The sequence below is a fragment of the Lithobates pipiens genome, unplaced genomic scaffold (assembly GCF_037356315.1).
Source record: "Lithobates pipiens isolate NorthernLeopardFrog02 unplaced genomic scaffold, aLitPip1_a1.2 Scaffold_13, whole genome shotgun sequence".
Lineage (NCBI taxonomy): Eukaryota > Metazoa > Chordata > Amphibia > Anura > Ranidae > Lithobates > Lithobates pipiens.
The window spans coordinates 405,211,005-405,228,958 of NW_027507718.1; the positions used below are offsets into that span (position 1 = coordinate 405,211,005).

Genomic DNA, 17,954 nt, shown 5'->3' on the forward strand with positions numbered 1-17,954 from the left:
GATCGGAATTTGGTGTTACCGTGTGTAGGCAAGACAGCTTCAGTGGAATTCCGTCGCGAAAACCATCAGAGCTTTTTCCGATGAATTAGGGAATGCAAATCCTGCTAGAAGCAGGTCTAAGAAGGATGTCAACTGCAGGACAAAACACCTCTCAGTGAATTCCAATCCCAGCAGCATCTAAAACGAATGTCATTTACTCAAACTCAAAGTCTGTTGACACAGAAACCTAAAAGGTTTGTCAATCTGTGCACTCTACATTCTGTCTTAGCTATGTTATGAATTTAATTTGTCCCTGAAATAGGTGGCCTCATTGACATTTATTGCAACAAGTAATTTCATTTACAAAGTAGCAGAAAGTTGAAAGTGCATGGAACTGAAACATTGATTTATCTGTACCACTGCACTCCTACAACAATCTTTGTAGAGCCATATTTTCACAAGGACTGCACAGAGGAACATGCAATTAAAAAACTGAAACTTACCCCCAACTGTCTATTCCACGGATATTTCTTGGAGCTCTATTTTAGGCTCATGGCCAAGCACTTTTTGGCACCCAGCCATAAAATAAAAATACTTATTTGCAATAGTTTAAATATTCACAAATGATTTTAGGAGGTTCTTAAACCTTGAGCATATACTAAAAGTGTCCCCTTTTTAAGGAGATTTGCCTGTTCCTGTGACTTTCCAAAAGGAACTAAACTGGAGAATAATTTAAAAATACAGCATGTAACATCAGTTATATAATCTTTGTGTTTTTAGGTATGAATCAAAAACATTAGTTATCAGAAAAGGCCACATACCTTGTGAATGTTACATAATGTTATCTGGACGTTTAGCTTCAGTCACCGAAGACACAACATCAAGAAGACAAAGCACAACTTCGTTATATGAAGTAGAAGAAGGAGATATTGTGGGGGTAACTATTCAGATATTTTGGGGCTCATATTGTAAAGGTGGAAAAACAAATAGAGCTATATACTCTCCAGGGAAAATTATCCCAAGGGGCGCATGCAAGACCACAAGAAATGACTCTGCTTGGTCAGGCCTTCCACTACTGAAGATAGATGGGTATTTCCTAGATTTAAAGTATTAACCCCCTCCCTTTTGTTCCCCATTCCTCGTTTATTTTTCCACCCCCTTCTTTATTAAATGTGAAGAAAGATGAGCTTTATTTACACCAATCATATTAACTCAGACAGTCCTTTAAAATCCAGACACACATGCACCATTCTTGTATGGCAAAGCAAGGTTGAAATGAAAGAAAAAACACACTCTGTCTAAAAAAAAATTCCTAACACTTGCCCCAGGCTAAAAAAAAACACACTTACTAGACAATGAAGTCAAGCATTGCCCTTATTATAGCAAAAACTCTACTTTGACCAATCTTCTTTAGTGCCGCCAACTTTAATTAAGATCTGGCACATGAACAGACATAAATACAAATAAAGATTGTTGCACTGACTCAAAAAAAATAAAAAAATAAAATAAACAAAAATGGCAGCTCACACTATATTGCAGGGAACAATATGCACAATATAAACAAAGAAAATGCGGCGCACAAAGCAAAAAAATTATATATAAACACATTTAAAGTAACAAATTCATGTGTAAAAGTCCAAAACAGGTACTGAAAGTTCAGTGAATCCACAACAGATCTCCCTCCACCTCATTCAGCAGAGATAAGGATAGTAGGGATCCCATCACCATCACCCAACACGACAGACCCTTACCATCAGTGCAACGATAATGCACAAATAGAAAAACCACTCTGCTCCACAACTCCTCACAAGCAGTACGCTGGAACCAGAAATCTCTCCAATCATGAACAGATATTTAGATTCCCATGCAGTTCAGCAGTCATGTGGATAGAGAAAAATAACAACGCTCATTGCGCAAATATCTTAAGAAATAATTTATTAAGGAAAAACAATTCCACTCACATTTAAGTTGATTAAACAGGCAAATAACTGAGGCGTCCAGCGCTTCAGTGATAGTCGCTGTAGTGCAGTCTGTCCAGGTCCCACGTTAAGCCAGGCTCTGCCCAACGTTTCGTCACTCAAAGTGCATCATCAGGGGCACTCGGCCATGTCCTGTGGGAGGTGGGTGTCGGTGGATCGGTCACCGACACCCACCTCCCACTGGACATGGCCGAGTGCTGACCGCCATATATACATAACCATTCCTGTCGGTTGAGTGTTACGAGCAGCTGTGCAGAGGGGGACCTGTCCAGTACTGATCATCTCCTTGAGGAGGACCGAGGATTTAGGATCCTGAGATCAGGGAGACATATCCCATTACACCACAGTGCGGTGAGGAGACAAGCTTCATGTGACTGGCCATCTGGTAAGCCTAAAAACTAATAGGTGGTGGATGCAAAATATAGTGGAGTTTATGAGGATCTGACACTGGGTATTTCTTCTCTGGTGGTCCAGTCTTTCATGGAATGGACTCTTTTTCTATACTAGACGGTATATTTTAATTGTTCATCACGTTTGCACTATATTTGTGATTTATTTATGTATGGAATATTGTTTTTTTACCACTTGATTTTTAGATATTTTTGGGTATATTGTTCTAGATGTACCTTTAAAGTCCCATTTCCTCAATCCTTTTGTTCTAGAAACAAATGTCTAAGAAGGAATTTTCCTTGCACTGAACACAAAATGTAATACCCTTGCATCTACAGTACAGGAAGTGAAGGAAATAAACACAAATTGTTCTTAAGCCTGTCCCTACTCTACTCTATCCAAAATAAAAGAAAACATTTTGGCTTTAGTTATACTTAAAAATAATATATTGCTCAGCTCACCTCGGAGCCAGCAACTGGCTGTATTCTCTTCAGTTTCCAAACCTAGAAAAGAGAATACAGGATCTTCCCAGAATCACTGAGAACACTGTGTAATATGTAATGCTCCCTGTTTAGCCCCACAATATGATAACACTAGGACACATATAGTGTATGAACTCATATTCCTACCAGTTAAAGGTTTGCAATGCATAGGTTTAAAAAATATGCAAATCTGTGAAATGTTTTATTTTTTGCATGAATACATATGATCTGATGAGACACATAATATATTGTATATACCATGAGTTTTGATTGTGATTGGATTCTGGAACTGCATGATTCATCACTGATCCAAATGGCATAATTCAAGAGAATCAAAAAGTTATACATTTGTGATTCTCCTCATTGCTGGCTTTGCCCCAAAGGTGGCACTTGACCTAGTGGTTTAAATATTAGGAAATACAAAAGGCTTATGTAGTGGTGCAAAGAATGAATAATCACAGTATAAAAATACTGTACTTGAGTGAAATGAGAAATGAGTCTGTCCCCTGACAGGGGGACAGACTCCCGCCAGAACACTCTGATCAGCGCTCTTTGCCATTGGCTGAGAGCGCCGATCAGGAGCCGGTCAGCTGCTGGTTTTCCAGCATGCTCGTCCGTCAGATTCTTTGATCAATACTATACAGTGGTCTGAATGGGCTGAAAGAAAAAATATAACTGATGCCACCATCCATGTTATATAGCCCAGATGGAAGAATCTGCTGCTGCAACTGTTGTATTCTGACAGCCGGCCATAGCAGCTATCATATCACCTGAACAGTGGGTGCATCTGCATCTGTTTGGCAGACAATTTTCCATCCGACTCCTTTGATTTTTCAATCCAAAGGTGTGTGGAGGGAGTATGGCAATAGGGCCACCCACGGAGTGAATTTATATCTGTTCATTAGTAATTTAAGTGTAAATTTGCATAGTATATGCATATTGGGACAAGAAGCTAGAAAGAAGAGTGTTCTAACAGGGGGACGTAACCCTGACAGAACACTCCGGTCAGCGCTCTTTGCCATTGGCTGAGAGCGCCAATTGGGAGCCGGTCGGCTGCTGGTTTTCCAGCATGCTCGTCTGTCAAAAGCTAGCCAAATGGTCGGCTTCTGTCAGATCGGCTGCCTTACACACGGCCGAATGTCGGTCGGTTTTTATTGAACTGGCCAATGTCTCCTGACATTCGGCCCATGTGTACTAGGTTTGACAGTGGGATGCCTCCATTGTCAGAATACACTGTTAGAGAGCCTTTTCCCCACAGGTCAGTTCAGCAGAAGTTGATCAACAGATCAACTTCTGTTGAATGACAGTAGCCACACATGAATCAAAATTCGGCTGGTCCCTGCCAACCGACAGAATCTTGATCCATCTATGGCCAGCTTTAGTGTTTTAAATATTAGCGTGTATAGTGAAGAATATTTTAGTAATAATCTACATTTTTCTGTTATCTCTTGGCAGGATATTGGGCTTGTCACCGGTGAGAGACTAGTCTCCTTTGTATGTAAATCCGATGTAGAACTTCTAATAATTGACAAGGAGGTATAATAATCACAAATGTTGCAAGTGTGTCTTAATTTTTCAGTGTGATGGTGGATTCACTGTGTTTTTAATGAAAGAATAAACTCATAATAAGCAAATGAACAAATAACAATTATCTGAAATCTATTTTTATTTTTACACATGCCCTTGATCAAAAGACATCAGGCTAATGCTGGCCATGCATGATACGAAAAAGCATCCAAACCCATTTTCAAAAAACAGACATTCGGTCGTGAGAGCAAACAATAGTGCCATCATGTAATGACCGATAAATCATTCAGTGGACATAAATGAATCAATTTTTGTTCATTTTTTTACATATATCTAGTGCAAACAGTTCAGACAGTAAACACATTAACCTTTCAAAATTTCCAAACTCGTCTTTAGTTTTTTCGGCTCAAAAATGTCCCAACGATTATTGATTTTGTGCCCATTAACTGGCGAAAAACTAATAAACTGGCCAAAGGACCAAATTTCAGCCGATTTTTCGTATAGTTTATGGCCAGCCTAAGAATGGGAGATTTCGTTCTGTAAGTCAACCTGGTTGTATTGTATTGTATTCCACTGCTACATGTTTTATGCTGGCTGTACACAAATGTAAAAAATTGAACAGATTCTTTCATCAATACTATACAGTGGTCTGAATGGGCTGAAAGAAAAAATATGACTGATGCCACCATAAATGCTATATAGCCCAGATGGAAGAATCTGCCGCTGCAACTATTGTATTCTGACAGCCAGCCATAGCAGCTATCATATCACCTGAACAGTGGGTGCATCTGCATCTGTTTGGCAGACAATTTTCCATCCGACTCCTTTGATTTTTTCAATCCAAAGGTGTATGGTGGGAGTATGGGAATAGGGCCACCCACGGAGTGAATTTATATCTGTTCATTAGTAATTTAAGTGTAAATTTGCATAGTATATGCATATTGGGACAAGAAGCTGGAAGGAAGAGTTTTTATACAGCTTAAGAGAGAACAAGGTGGACCTCAACGTTGTAATTATGATCATTCACAATGCAGTTATCAAGCTGATGATACAAATAGATCAAAGATGAAATAGCGGTGTCATTTTGGCTGTGCAGTGTGGTGGGACTTTGTGAATCATAAGACTAGCTTAAAAGTACTTAAAGCTTAAAATATTTTAGCTGCTAAAACAGGTGAAATATATATATTTCAACTATGCAATTAGTCTGACGTTTTATTTAGATTTACTTCTAAAATGAAAATGGGAGAGTTAGAACAGTAAGATCTCACCTACAAATGATTTGTTGACACTGATAATATACCATTGGGCAATATATTCTAAAAGGTAAAACTGATTAGGTATATCAAGTAACATGATTCATCAATACGATGGAGTCTCATGCCTATAATTATGCCAGGAACCAAACATATTTCGCAGAGAAGAAACCAAAGTAATTATTCATGGTTTGTTTTAGGGTCAGGAAATATAAAGTGAATATTGACCCTTATATTACCAAGAATTTGAATGGTTTCTATAGACTCAAGGTTGTCTCCAATGGCTTCTCAGGGGTCCATTTTTCCTGGCAACTGGAATTGACACATTTGAGATTATTTAATATGCGAAGAGTAATAATATTATGTAAAGTTTAGCAATCAAGAGCAGGCAATCAGAATTCATGTGCTGTTCCAGCGCTGCAGCCTCCATTTTTGTCTTCAACATTCAACACTAGCATTGCACCAGTACCAATATTAAGCATTTGCACGAGTACTTATACTTGTGCAAATGCTCTGATACCAAAACTGATACCTTTTTTTTTGATTCTATTGCGACTTACATTGACTTCTGTTAAATAAAGTCACAAGCTGCAATGAAATTGGAGGTCCAAATCGCAGATCTGCAGCTTTGAAATCACGCTGAAGTAGTGTGATTTCAAAGCTGCACTGGTGTGAACCAGGGCTTACAATTCTTCAGTGGCTTTGAAATTGTGCTAAAGTATCGCAATTTAAAAGCTGCACTGGTGTGAACAAGGGCTTAGCTTTGGTTCACACCAGTGTGGCTTTGAAAACTTGCTACTTCAGCATTATTTTAAAGATGCAGAAGAACTGTTCTTCATAATTATAAAGGAAATGTAAATATTTTTCATTGTTTAAAAAAACTGTCAAATGTCACAAAAAATAGGTATCTGTAATTGGTATCGGCGAGTACTTGAAAAAAGTATTGGTACTCGTACTCGGTCTTAAAAACTGGTATTGGTGCATCCCTATTTAACACTTTTGGGAATGTTAGATGGCTGTGTCCCCTGGTGCTTGCTGTGGTTTAGTCCTTCAAACCCTACATCACTACAGGAAACAGTAGTGTGGTTGGCAGATGGAACCAGCAGGGTACACATAACTCAAACACTCCCAGAAGTCATTGACAAAAGCAGCAGTGCTGGATTTTTGGTAGTAGGTAGTAGTCATTTTTGGAGTAGGAGACATGAACCACTGGAACAGTTAGTATAATACGTCTTCTCTTGCTGTGACCTTTCACTCATATTTTTGTTAACCTGGCGAAGATTGCTTTAAGAAGTTACCCATGCATTTTTCTTATCCCTTCTGTTCACCTTCCTTAATTAAGATCTGATCATTATGCTAAATACATTTTACAGATGACATAAGAAAGACATTAGCTTCGTATTTACCAAATAATTGTACCCGCTTTTAGCACCCATGTTAAATAATTTTATTATGTATTCAGAACACACTTCAAAGGACATCTGCCATTAGAGAATTATGAACACTACCATCTCTGACCAGCCCTTCTAAAAATGCTAGTATTTTCCCTGATCTGCATGCTTGTTCATGTTCAGTAACTCAGTCTTGTTGAAGCCAACAGACCTGCAAAACTGTGTAAGGCAGAGCCTCCCATTGGCTGCATCTACCAAAGTAAAAATAAATGTAAGGACCATAAGGCTCCATGCACACTGGAGCTCATAAAAGGCTATTCTGAACGTCGGATTGCTTGCAGGAAAACGCTGCTTTAAAAACGCAATTTTATCAGCGTTTTGCATTTTGCATTGCTGTTAATGCACGTTTAGCGGTGCTAGCTTTTAGCTGCGTTTCTCTGCCTCTATTCAAAATCAATGGCTCTCTATGGGAACCCATTGATTTGAATAGAAGTCGCACCAGAAGTTGGATCATCATGATCCGACTTGCAGTGCGACTTGTGTGCTGAGGATGAAGGGGAACCCCCGTCGTTCCCCCCTCAGACAATACCAGGCCCTTCAGTCTGGTATGGATTTTAAGGGGAACCCCCTTTGCCGAAAAAACGGCATGGGGTACCCCCAAAATCCATACCAAACCCTTATCCGAGCACGCAGCCCAGCCGGCTGCATGCCCTCAACATGGGGGTAGGTGCTTCAGGGCAGGGGGGTGCTGCGCTACATCGTACCCCTACCCATTCACCTGGAAAAAAGTTTCAAAAATAAAACACACTACACAGGTTTTTAAAGTAATTTATTAGGCAGCTCCGGGGGTCTCTTGTGACCTCGGGGGGACTTCGGGGGTCTCTTCCTTCTTCTCCGCCCTCTTCTCCCGCTCTCCGGTATCTTCTGCCATGCTCCCCCCCTGTCTTCTGCTCTTTTGCCCACTCTTTTGCTAGTGGTGGCTCGGTCTTCTCCGTCGTCTTCTTCCCTCTGCTCTTCTTCTGATGTTGACACAACGCTCTCTCCCGATGTGATGTTGAGTGCACAGTGACTTATATTGGCATGGGGCATGGTCACCGGGTGATGTCATCCCGTGACCCCATCCCCTTAGGATGTCACCGTCCCATCATGCCCATCATGATCATTGTTCTCTTGAAATACAGGATACTAAACAATCTTCTGTCTTGAACACACTTCTCTCTGCATGCTGCCAGTCAATCTCTGGATGTGTGGTTCTACCTCTTGTCCCACATGTCATTAGTGTGTCCTGTAGTGATGTAGGGGCCAGTGGGATTAACCATTACACATGGTGGGGGACCTGGTATCTGACTCAGAAAACTGTAAGATGCAGAAGATGCTTAGGGTTGCTTTTCAACAGGATGAAATCGGCTAAACCCAGAGAGGTATGCATTAATAGTTATTTATTGCAGTGTTGCTATGAAAAAGTATGTTGACAGGATCACTTTAAAAGGCCACCCCACCCCTCCAATCTCCACCTCAAAGGAAGCTCCACTACTGATACTAAAAACTAATGGCTTTCATAGTGGACACAGAGATGATTCCAAATGATGAATACATTTATTTTATTCAAATGTATTTGCCAATTTCTATTGCTACCTGCATGAATCACAGTGTAGCCAGGCAGTTCTGAGACTCTTGAGCTTCTGGGCCCCATAACAGTTGTATAATCTACTGAACAAGAGTTTAATGCTATCTTCTAATTCCTAATGTATTCTGTTTTAACCACTTCAGCCCCTGAAGGATTTGACCCCTTCAAGACCAGGCCATTTTTTTGCGATACGGCACTGCTCCACTTTAACTGATAATTGCGCAATCGTGCGAAGTTGTACCCAAACAAAATTGATGTATTTTTTTCCTACAAATAGAGCTTTCTTTTGGTGGTATTTGATCACCTATGTGGTTTTTATTTTGTGTGCTATAAACAAACAAAGAGCTACAAATAAAAAAAAAAATTCACCAGTTTAGGCCGCTATATATTCTGCTACATATTTTTGGTAAAAAAATAGCAATAGGCGTATATTAATTGGTTTGTGCAAAAATGATTGTGTCTACAAACCATTGGATAGATTTAGGGACTTTTATATTTTTTTTATTGTTTTTGCTACAAAAATGTACGGATCAATGTAAAAATGACACTGGCAGGGAAGGGGTTGACACTAAAGGGCGATCAAGTGGTTAACTGGTTCCCAACCAGCGCACGACAATGTACGTCGGCAGAATGTCACAGACAGGCAAATGGGCATACAGGTACGTACCTTTAAATTTGCCATCGTGGTCGCGGCTGGGACCTCCTTTGTTTACAAAGGCAGATCCCTGTTCTGCTTCTGTATTAGGTGATCGTGGGTCATCGGCAGACTTTGAGTCCGCCTGACCTGCGGGCAGTGGGAGTGTGCCCACCCACAACTGCGCCTGCACGAGCCATCATACAGGTATGGCGATTCGCTCAGGAGAGCCGACCTGCCGCAGTATATCTGCATGAGTTGATCGGCTAGTGGTTGAGAAAGTAAAATGTTTGGGGGTGTTTTGGCGAATCTTCAAAAAATCTGCGCTTAAATTAAAACAGTGGCTATCATTGCTGACCTTTCCTTTAGGAACCACTAGTTCACCAGTAGCTCCAAGGCTGACCTGGAGGAATAATACAGCTCTGGCTTCACCAACTGCAAACTTGTTCTAGGGCATTGGTTTAACCACTTCAGCCCCGGAAGGATTTACCCCCTTCCTTGTCATAGCACTTTTTGCGATTTGGCACTGCGGCACTTTAACTGACAATTGCGCGGTCGAGCGACGTTGCACCCAAGCAAAATTGCGGTTTTTATTTTTTGTGCTATAAACAAAAAAAGAGTGCCGATTTTGAAAAAAAAGCTATATTTCATTTTTCATTTTTGCTATAATAATATCCCCCAAAAATATATAAAACATTTTTTTCCCTTTAGGCTGATATGTATTCTTCTACATATTTTTGGTAAAAAAAATCCCAATAAGAGTATATTGATTGGTTTGCAGAAAAGTTATAGCGTCTACAATAGAGAATCATTTTTATTAGTAATGACAGGGATCTGCAATTTTTATCATGACTGTGACATTATGGCGGACACATCGGACACTTTTGACACTTTTTTGGGACCATTGTCATTTATACAGCGATCAGTGCTATAAAAATGCACTGATTCCTGTGTAAATGATAAAAACAAACCCAAGGATAGATCAAAGGGAAAAAAAAACAAGCTTTACTCACCGGCCAGCTCTCTGACAACCGAATCAACCTATCTAACAGTATGTGTTAAAACAGGGGTTTAGTCTGCACACATTTGCAAATACATGCGTAAGCCACAGAGCCTCATCAAGGCATCCTGGTATCTGTGGCCCTATCTCTAACTAATGAGAGACTCCACAGTGGGAGCACCTTACATGCTTATGCGTGTATTTGCAAATGTGTACAGACTAAACCCCTGTTTTAATGCATACTGTTAGATATTTTGAGGGACTGTCCCTGATTTGGAACAAAGTCCCTCTGTCCCTCTTTCCTCCTCATTTGTCCCTCATTTTGGTCTGATCTATGTAGTTGTAAATAAAATGCACTTTTTATCTTTTAAAAGGTGTTTACCAGTGCCAAATCTTTCCAATTTCCAAATTGCTGCATTTGGAAATGTCAAAAGCCAATATAAAGGAATAGTAGTGGTGAAAAAAATAGTATAAAGTAATTTTTTATTTTTGTACAATTCTCCTTTAAGGGGGCATGGCAGGAAATGTGTCCTATGCCTATATACATTTGCTAATAGGTGTCCCTCGTTCCCATCTCAAAAAGTTGGGAGGTATGGCTTAGGGTGTATATCTTTCTACTGCATTCTGTAGTTTCTGCTTTTATTTGATGCAAGTACTACTGCGCAATTCACTGTAAAATTAGTATTTAAGGTATCTACTGTATGTGTTAATGCTTAAAACAATGAATCGTGCATTGTTAATCAGTTCCTGCAGTTAAAGTGGAATGTAATGAATGTTGTGGTGAATCCCATATTGAATGTACTGGTAGCTGCTGCCAATTTCCCGACAATAACATTTACTTATGCATTTTTTAATAGTGTCTTTTTAAATGCAGCAATTTGGGTGCTACCTTACTAAATATAACTTGTTATATTTAAAACAACAAGCTTATTTAAAGTGAACATGTCAGCCTGTAGGCAGGTGTAGTCTACTTTCTCCACTGCAGGTGGCACTTGTCCGCAGCGGCAGTGTTGGTGGAGGAAGAAGTTGAGAGGAACCTAGTTCCTCTATGGATTCCTTGGTCATAGGGAGGCAGCTATCCCATTGAATGTTGGAACCCCCTGTGGCTCTGGTGGCCATCTTGGGTCAGACAGAGTCTATTTAAGACCCTGGTTCCTGGTAGACTTGTGCACAATGGAAAATTTTGTTTAGTTTCAGTTCGTTGTCATTCGTAAAATAAATAATTTCGTTCTTTTATATTCGTTTTTGGATAAATCGTTATTATTCGTAGAGTGTCGATAGTCGTTGTACTGAATATCGAATCATGTCGAATTCATTTGTTATATGCGCTATAATTTTGTTCATATTTGTTGAAATTCGATATTTATGTATGTATGGATTACTGACAAAGTGCATTCCTGAAAACTGAGTGAGAAGGGTGTTGTATTGTATTTGAGCAGAGGATAGGAGATATTGTCATTGTGTGTTAAAAGATTAAATAAACAAACGACTTTCCAAACTATTCATGATAATGCTTCATAGTTTGGAAAGTCGTTTGTTTATTTAATCTTTTAACACACAATGACAATATCTCCTATCCTCTGCTCAAATACAATACAACACCCTTCTCACTCAGTTTTCAGGAATGCACTTTGTCAGTAATCCAACCTCCAGCACAAAATGAATCAGCTGATTGGACTGTAAGTTTACTTTGAGTTGACCTTTTGTTTCATTAAATCTTTAACGAATTACCAAATCATGTCAAATTCATTTTTTTACATCCGCTATAATTTCTTTCCTATTTGTTGAAATTCGTTATTTTTTTATACGGACATTCAGATGCATCCGAATGTCAGAAAGATCCGAAATTCGTCCGATTTTCGATTTGTTACGAAATGAATTTCACAAGCCTAGTTCCGGGGTTTGGTACACATTTTGTGAGTGGCTAGAGTGGGTACAGGCCACCCATCTGTCAGGGTCCATCTGTCAGGGTCAGTGCTTCAAGGAAAGGTTCTGGAGGAATAGGGAAAGTGTAGGAACAGGCCATCCTTCCTGGAAGCATCCCCATTTGGGTGCAGACAGACCAGGTTGCATTCCACCCCTCGTGACAGATGCTTTTGCTATTACCACGTTGCTGTTACAACTTGTGAGGGCTCCCAGCCGGGCTGATTGTTTTTGCTGGAATTTTGCTACAATATACTTTTGAAATTACACTTATAGTCTGTGTGTTTTCTTGCACCGCATCACACTGCACCTTCCCACACTTGTTGGCAGTCAGTAGGATATGACCCTTTTTGCAGTGGCTGCAGGCAGAGTAGCGGGGACCATCATTGCACCGTTAGAAGTAGCCTTGGCGCTGTGCTGCAGTTTAAGTAGTCCAATATCTCCCTTGCTGGGTGGGTGGGGAGGCTGGAGAGTGCTGCGTGTCTGTATCAGGTTCCTGCTTGGCTGAACGCGAAGCTGGCCATCAACTCCTTGGTGGATGACACCTGCGGAACAGTGATGGTGCTACCGGAAGAGGACCGGTCCTGCCTGGAACAAATCGTAGCGCGCCTGGAGGGCCTCTTCAGAGAAAACATGACAGTTCCCGAGTTAATGTAGAGATTCTTTATTCACGGGCAACAGAAGAACAAAAGCCTCAACCACTTTGTGGTAGTACTCCAAAGTCTGTGGAAGGACCTAGAAAAGAAGGATGTACACGGCTGATCTGATATAACCTTTTCAAACAAACGAATGAATGATCAGTCTGTAGTGGGCATGAAGGACAGGCAAGTCAGGCGAGCCCTACAGGAATCAATTAAAGAGCAACCCACCATCTCATTTATCAATACTGTAGTTGATACGGTTGTGTAGGAGCAGGTAGGGGTGGAAGCAACCATGGTGGTGATGAAGAAGCAGGAACTGCTACACCTGAAAGAGGAGGCCTTGCCCCTTGTTGGGCATATAGATGGCCATAAGGGAACTCGCTCAGGACGTGGCGTACTTGAAGAGATGTCCACATTTAAACAGGATTCGGCAGATTCCTCTAGGGGCAAGAATCCATTGCAAAGGGACCCTGATGAAGACTGGAAGTGCTGGCGGTGTGGACACTTTGGACATGTAGCCTGGAACTGTGGTCAGCCTGAAATCATAAGCTCCCAAAGGCTTCTGTTAAAATAGTGGCTTCCGGGGCAGAGGGACGGCCCCTGTGACCGTCAGCACAAAGTCCCATCAGATCTACGGCTATGGTCACACCAAGTCCAGTGGTGAATGCCCTTGTCAATGGGCAGGAGGTCCCTTCCCTAATCAGCAAGGGATTGTAGGTCACTATCATGAAGTACGAGCCCTATGCTCAGCGGTTTGGCATGCGGGACCAGCTGGACCCTTCTTGGCTATCCCTCAAGGTGGCTAAGAACTTGTGTTACTTGAAGGTGTTACTTGAGTGAATATTCAGATAGACGACCAGGTACTAGAGTGAATGGGGGTTAACTCATAGCCAAGTGAGCTCAGCAGTACCTGCCATTCATTTTGAAAGACTTGGAAATTACATCACTTGCTGTCCAAGTTCAAGTATTCAGGTGGGCTATGGTTTGAGAGCTATCTGGCTCAACGTGATCCTGGTCTATGAGTCCTGCCAAAAGGCAGTGGAAAAGCAGCCTGAGCAAGTAGGGGTTGTCCATACACCCCCCCAAACAAATTTTACTCCTGGCACCCTCCAAGAGGTAGTGTCAGGTCTGCCCATCGGGGCTCACAAGAAATTGCAAGGTGCCACGGTCATGGTGGAGCTTGGTAAAGACCTAGCAATACCATGGGAGTCCAAGGTCCACAAGGGGAAGGTGTTAGTTCAGACTATCAATCAGGGAACTTCTCCAATACCCTTCCTTAACCACAACACCATAGCAGACCTCTGTGTGGTGTCCCACCACTGCATTTCGGAGGCCCAGACCAGGGTGGATAGCAGTCTACGCGCATTGTAGGCAGCAATGACCTCCTTGAATGAGCTGCAATATAAACCACTGCTGGAACAGCTGGCCATTCCTTTCCAGGACTATTCCCTACCTCAGCAATTTCATCAACTGCTAGAGATACACCTACTGGCCTTTGCCACTAGCCCTGAGGACTACGGCTGCACAGAGGCCATTGACCACCTGATTCATACGGGGGGCACTCCACCCATTTAAAAGCGGTACCATCATATTCCCCCAATCCTGTGCCAAGAGGTCAAGGACTTGATCTGCAACATTCTACAGAATGGGGTCATTTTAGAAAACCATAGCCCGTGGGCTGCTCCCATTGTCCTGGTTTGAAAAAATGAAGGGAGTCTGTGACTGTGTGAATTACCGCAAGCTAAATGCCTGTACTCAGTGGACAACTACCCATTACCTAGGGTGGAGGAGTCACTTTGGGACTGGGTCAAGCCAAGTTTTTCTTGACCTGGTTAAACCCTAATGGCCCATACACACGAGAGGAATTCCGCTCAAGCTTGCCTTGCATACACACGGTCACACAAAATTTCTCTGAACTTTCGACTGTCAAGGATGCGGTGACATACAACACTGCGTTGAATTGTTTCCGAGCAAGCGTAGGAATTTTGCACGTCAGAATTTGTACAGACGATCGCATTTTCGGATAGGAACTTTTCCCGCCCGAAAAATAGAGAACACGCTCTCAATCTTTTTCTGTCTGGAATTCCGAAATACCGATGGAGCATATACATTTGCATTTTCCGACAAAAGGCTCTCATCAGAGTTTTGCTGGTGGAATTTCCGATCGTGTGTACACACCATAAGATCCACTAATAACCCGGAAAACTTAACTGACATGAAGATGCTCCTTCCTGCTACACAGTTGAATATCCAGGGTGAAAGTAGCGGCAAGCTAAGAGGATGTGGAAGTAGCCCCTGTCCTATCTGTCACAGCCTCCTCATTAACCCTCAAGGGAAGAGCAGCAGCTCCCTAGGCAGAACCCACTGAGATCCATACCCAGGAGGATGATGCATGCCGTGAATGGGCATATTGGAGTCGACCAAAACATGGCCCTTGTCAGGAGGTATTTATTTTGCCCACAACTGGCAGTATGGGTTCATCAGGCTTGCCAGTAATGTGCATCTTGTTCTGTACATTAGGTCCCACCTGAGAAGACTACACCTTTGACCATTTCCACCTCAGGGCAATTTGAGATTGAAACAATGGACTTCCTGACGTTCTGCAGCTCCCCCTCAGGGTATCAATATGCTCTGATCTTACTAGACCTAATTAAGAATGTTACTCTTGCAGAGTGGGGGCAGCCCCACAGCAAGGGGATATTTTTGTTTTTGCTGGAGTTCAACTTTAACAGAGGCAGATACTTCCAAGGTAAGTATCATTTAAATTATACTTTCCTCTCCAAGTCTCCATTGGTTTTCTTCAACAGATAAAATAAAAGTACAAGGTGTAGAGAAATAAATGTTTAAACAGTATTAATGACCAAAATATGTTTAATTATTCGAATTAGACAATCCAGTGATTCACACACACTGCATAGCCAGAATGGTGAAACAACTATTTACAGTTGTATCTTCCTCAGTCACCTACCTCTGTCTATCACTGAAAAGGGATCTGCTGTACAGTGGGATAGCAATAGCAAGTCAGATTTCAGGCTATAATACTAGCTGTTTTTTAAAAATCTTCCATTTTAATTAATATGCTAATAGACTATTTGAAAAAAAGTGGCCAGAATTAATTTTAAATACTGCCACATGTGCCTGCCTGGCTGTTGTGGACATAAGGGACTAATAAAAAGGATTTTGTTGGGGTGAGGTGGGTCAGATCTCTGAAACTGCATTCAGGTTAAGTTAAGGGGTCAATGCTTAAAAGAATAAAGAGTGCAGTTTGGCATTATCAAGAAATAAATGATTAATTTCACCTTTTCAAGTACACCTGCATGCATCCATATTTGTCTGTCTGAGTATTTTTGGCTACTACTGCAGTATTGTAGACGCACAGTGTGTGCCCCTTTTGCTTGATTATGTCACAAACTGATCAACTTTAAAAGCACTTACAGTCATTTTTGTGTTATTGGAAAGGTTTCTGCTGTTCCAAAGTATTTTTTTGTTTACTTGATTATTCATAATTAATGATGTGATGTAATGTATTTTGGAGCTCTGATTTTTTTTTTTCTGGCCTTCAGGCATTTAATAAGATCCTCGCTGCAAAGGTACAAGAGGAATACCTGAGCTTATGTAATTTCTTAAGGTAATTTAAAACCACAAGAAAAGTATTTTTGTGAACGTTGCTTGAGGGTGTAATTTTCCATGTAATATGATCTAAATATCAGTAAATTCTAAATATTTCAGTATTATTCCGCTATGTCATATTCATTCATATTAGAATGTGCATGATGGCTAGGTATTGAGCAAAATGCATGTTGATACTTGACCACAAGAGGGCACAAGAGTGTTTAAGACTGACTTTCCATAACTAAAATTAATATGTCTATGGAATGAGTACACTAGACAGGCTGTGTCACATTGAAAAGTCTTCCATTAATTGTATGTGTTATAGCTACTGTAATGCACACACTATTCATGAGAAATGTCAGCTATAAATCAGCATAGCCCTTTTAAATAATGAAGCAGAGAGAGCATTTTGTAGTAGATCCACTAGTGCAGTGATTCTCATCCACTGGGCCATGGCCTCGTACCATGTCACGGCCCAGTACTGTGCCCCAGCCTCCTACTGGACCCTGGTTTTCTGTCTGGTCTGATATCTAGACTTTAGATTTTGGGGCAGATGGGGTCTGCGGCTTGACAGGAGTCAAGTGTTATCCTGCACTCCTGCTGGCTCCTGGAGAGGGGGTGGAGATCGCCAGCTCTGGCTACCCTGGGTGCCTGATCATCCTTTGAAGTGATGCACACCAGATGTCAGGGCTGGGCTCAGCCCTCCCTTCTCAGTGCTCAGGTTGCTCAGTTGTCAGTTAATTGCCAGCACCCAATTATGTTTTCCAACTATTCATGTTGCCTGACTAATTTGTTCCTCAAAGAATTCCTGCGTTAGAGGAGCATCTCCCTCATCTTCGTTCCACTTGGGTACAGGTTCAAGAGTTCAGGATCGTTTTTAACCTCCCTGGCGGTATGATTCATTCTGGTTTTAGGTGCTGAAAGCGGTACAATTATTTTGCATGGAAATTTGGCGTTTTATATTGTAGTCCTGTAATTCTTAGGAATAACTCTCTTAAATCTGTTCAAACCAGAGTCTAGCAGACATCCCGGGTATGATAAAGTTTATAATATAATAAATAATAATAAAAATTATTCAATAATGTAATCAAATCCTAAAACACTGAAAAAAGGACACTTTCTGGTTGCTATGGACAATCTCCAAATTCCAGCCATAAAAAACAGTATTTATAATATAAAAGTGCATGCAGGGCACTGCACAGACCACTAGGGACAAATGGGGGTGTGTATTTTTTTTATACAGTACTGTAATCTGTAAGATTACAGTACTGTGTGTGTTTTGTGTACTTTTACTTTTTTGAATTTGGCGCTGATCTCCGCTCCCGTGCGCTGTAACGTCGCAGGGAACGGAGCTCGGCGGCATTCGGGCACTGTGTGAATCGAGCGGAGGACAACTCTATCCCACAGTGTGGAGGACATCACTGGATCCAGGGGACAAGGTAAATAACTTCTCCGTGTCCTCCCTGTATCCAGCGATGCGATCCCTAGTCTGGCTCGGGGTTACCGCTCGTGGAAC

At 41.3% G+C, this 17,954-nt stretch overlaps 1 protein-coding gene across 1 annotated transcript in view; it reads left to right on the plus strand.

Annotated features, from left to right (window-relative positions):
- LOC143975254 (cyclic nucleotide-binding domain-containing protein 2-like) overlaps positions 1-17,954 on the plus strand; it is a 142,525-nt gene that overhangs the window by 26,119 nt on the left and 98,452 nt on the right. The window contains exons 6-8 of the mRNA XM_077477463.1: positions 760-916; positions 4,286-4,366; positions 16,390-16,454. Of these exons, the coding sequence (XP_077333589.1) occupies positions 760-916; positions 4,286-4,366; positions 16,390-16,454 (303 nt within the window). The remainder of the gene's footprint in view (positions 1-759; positions 917-4,285; positions 4,367-16,389; positions 16,455-17,954) is intronic.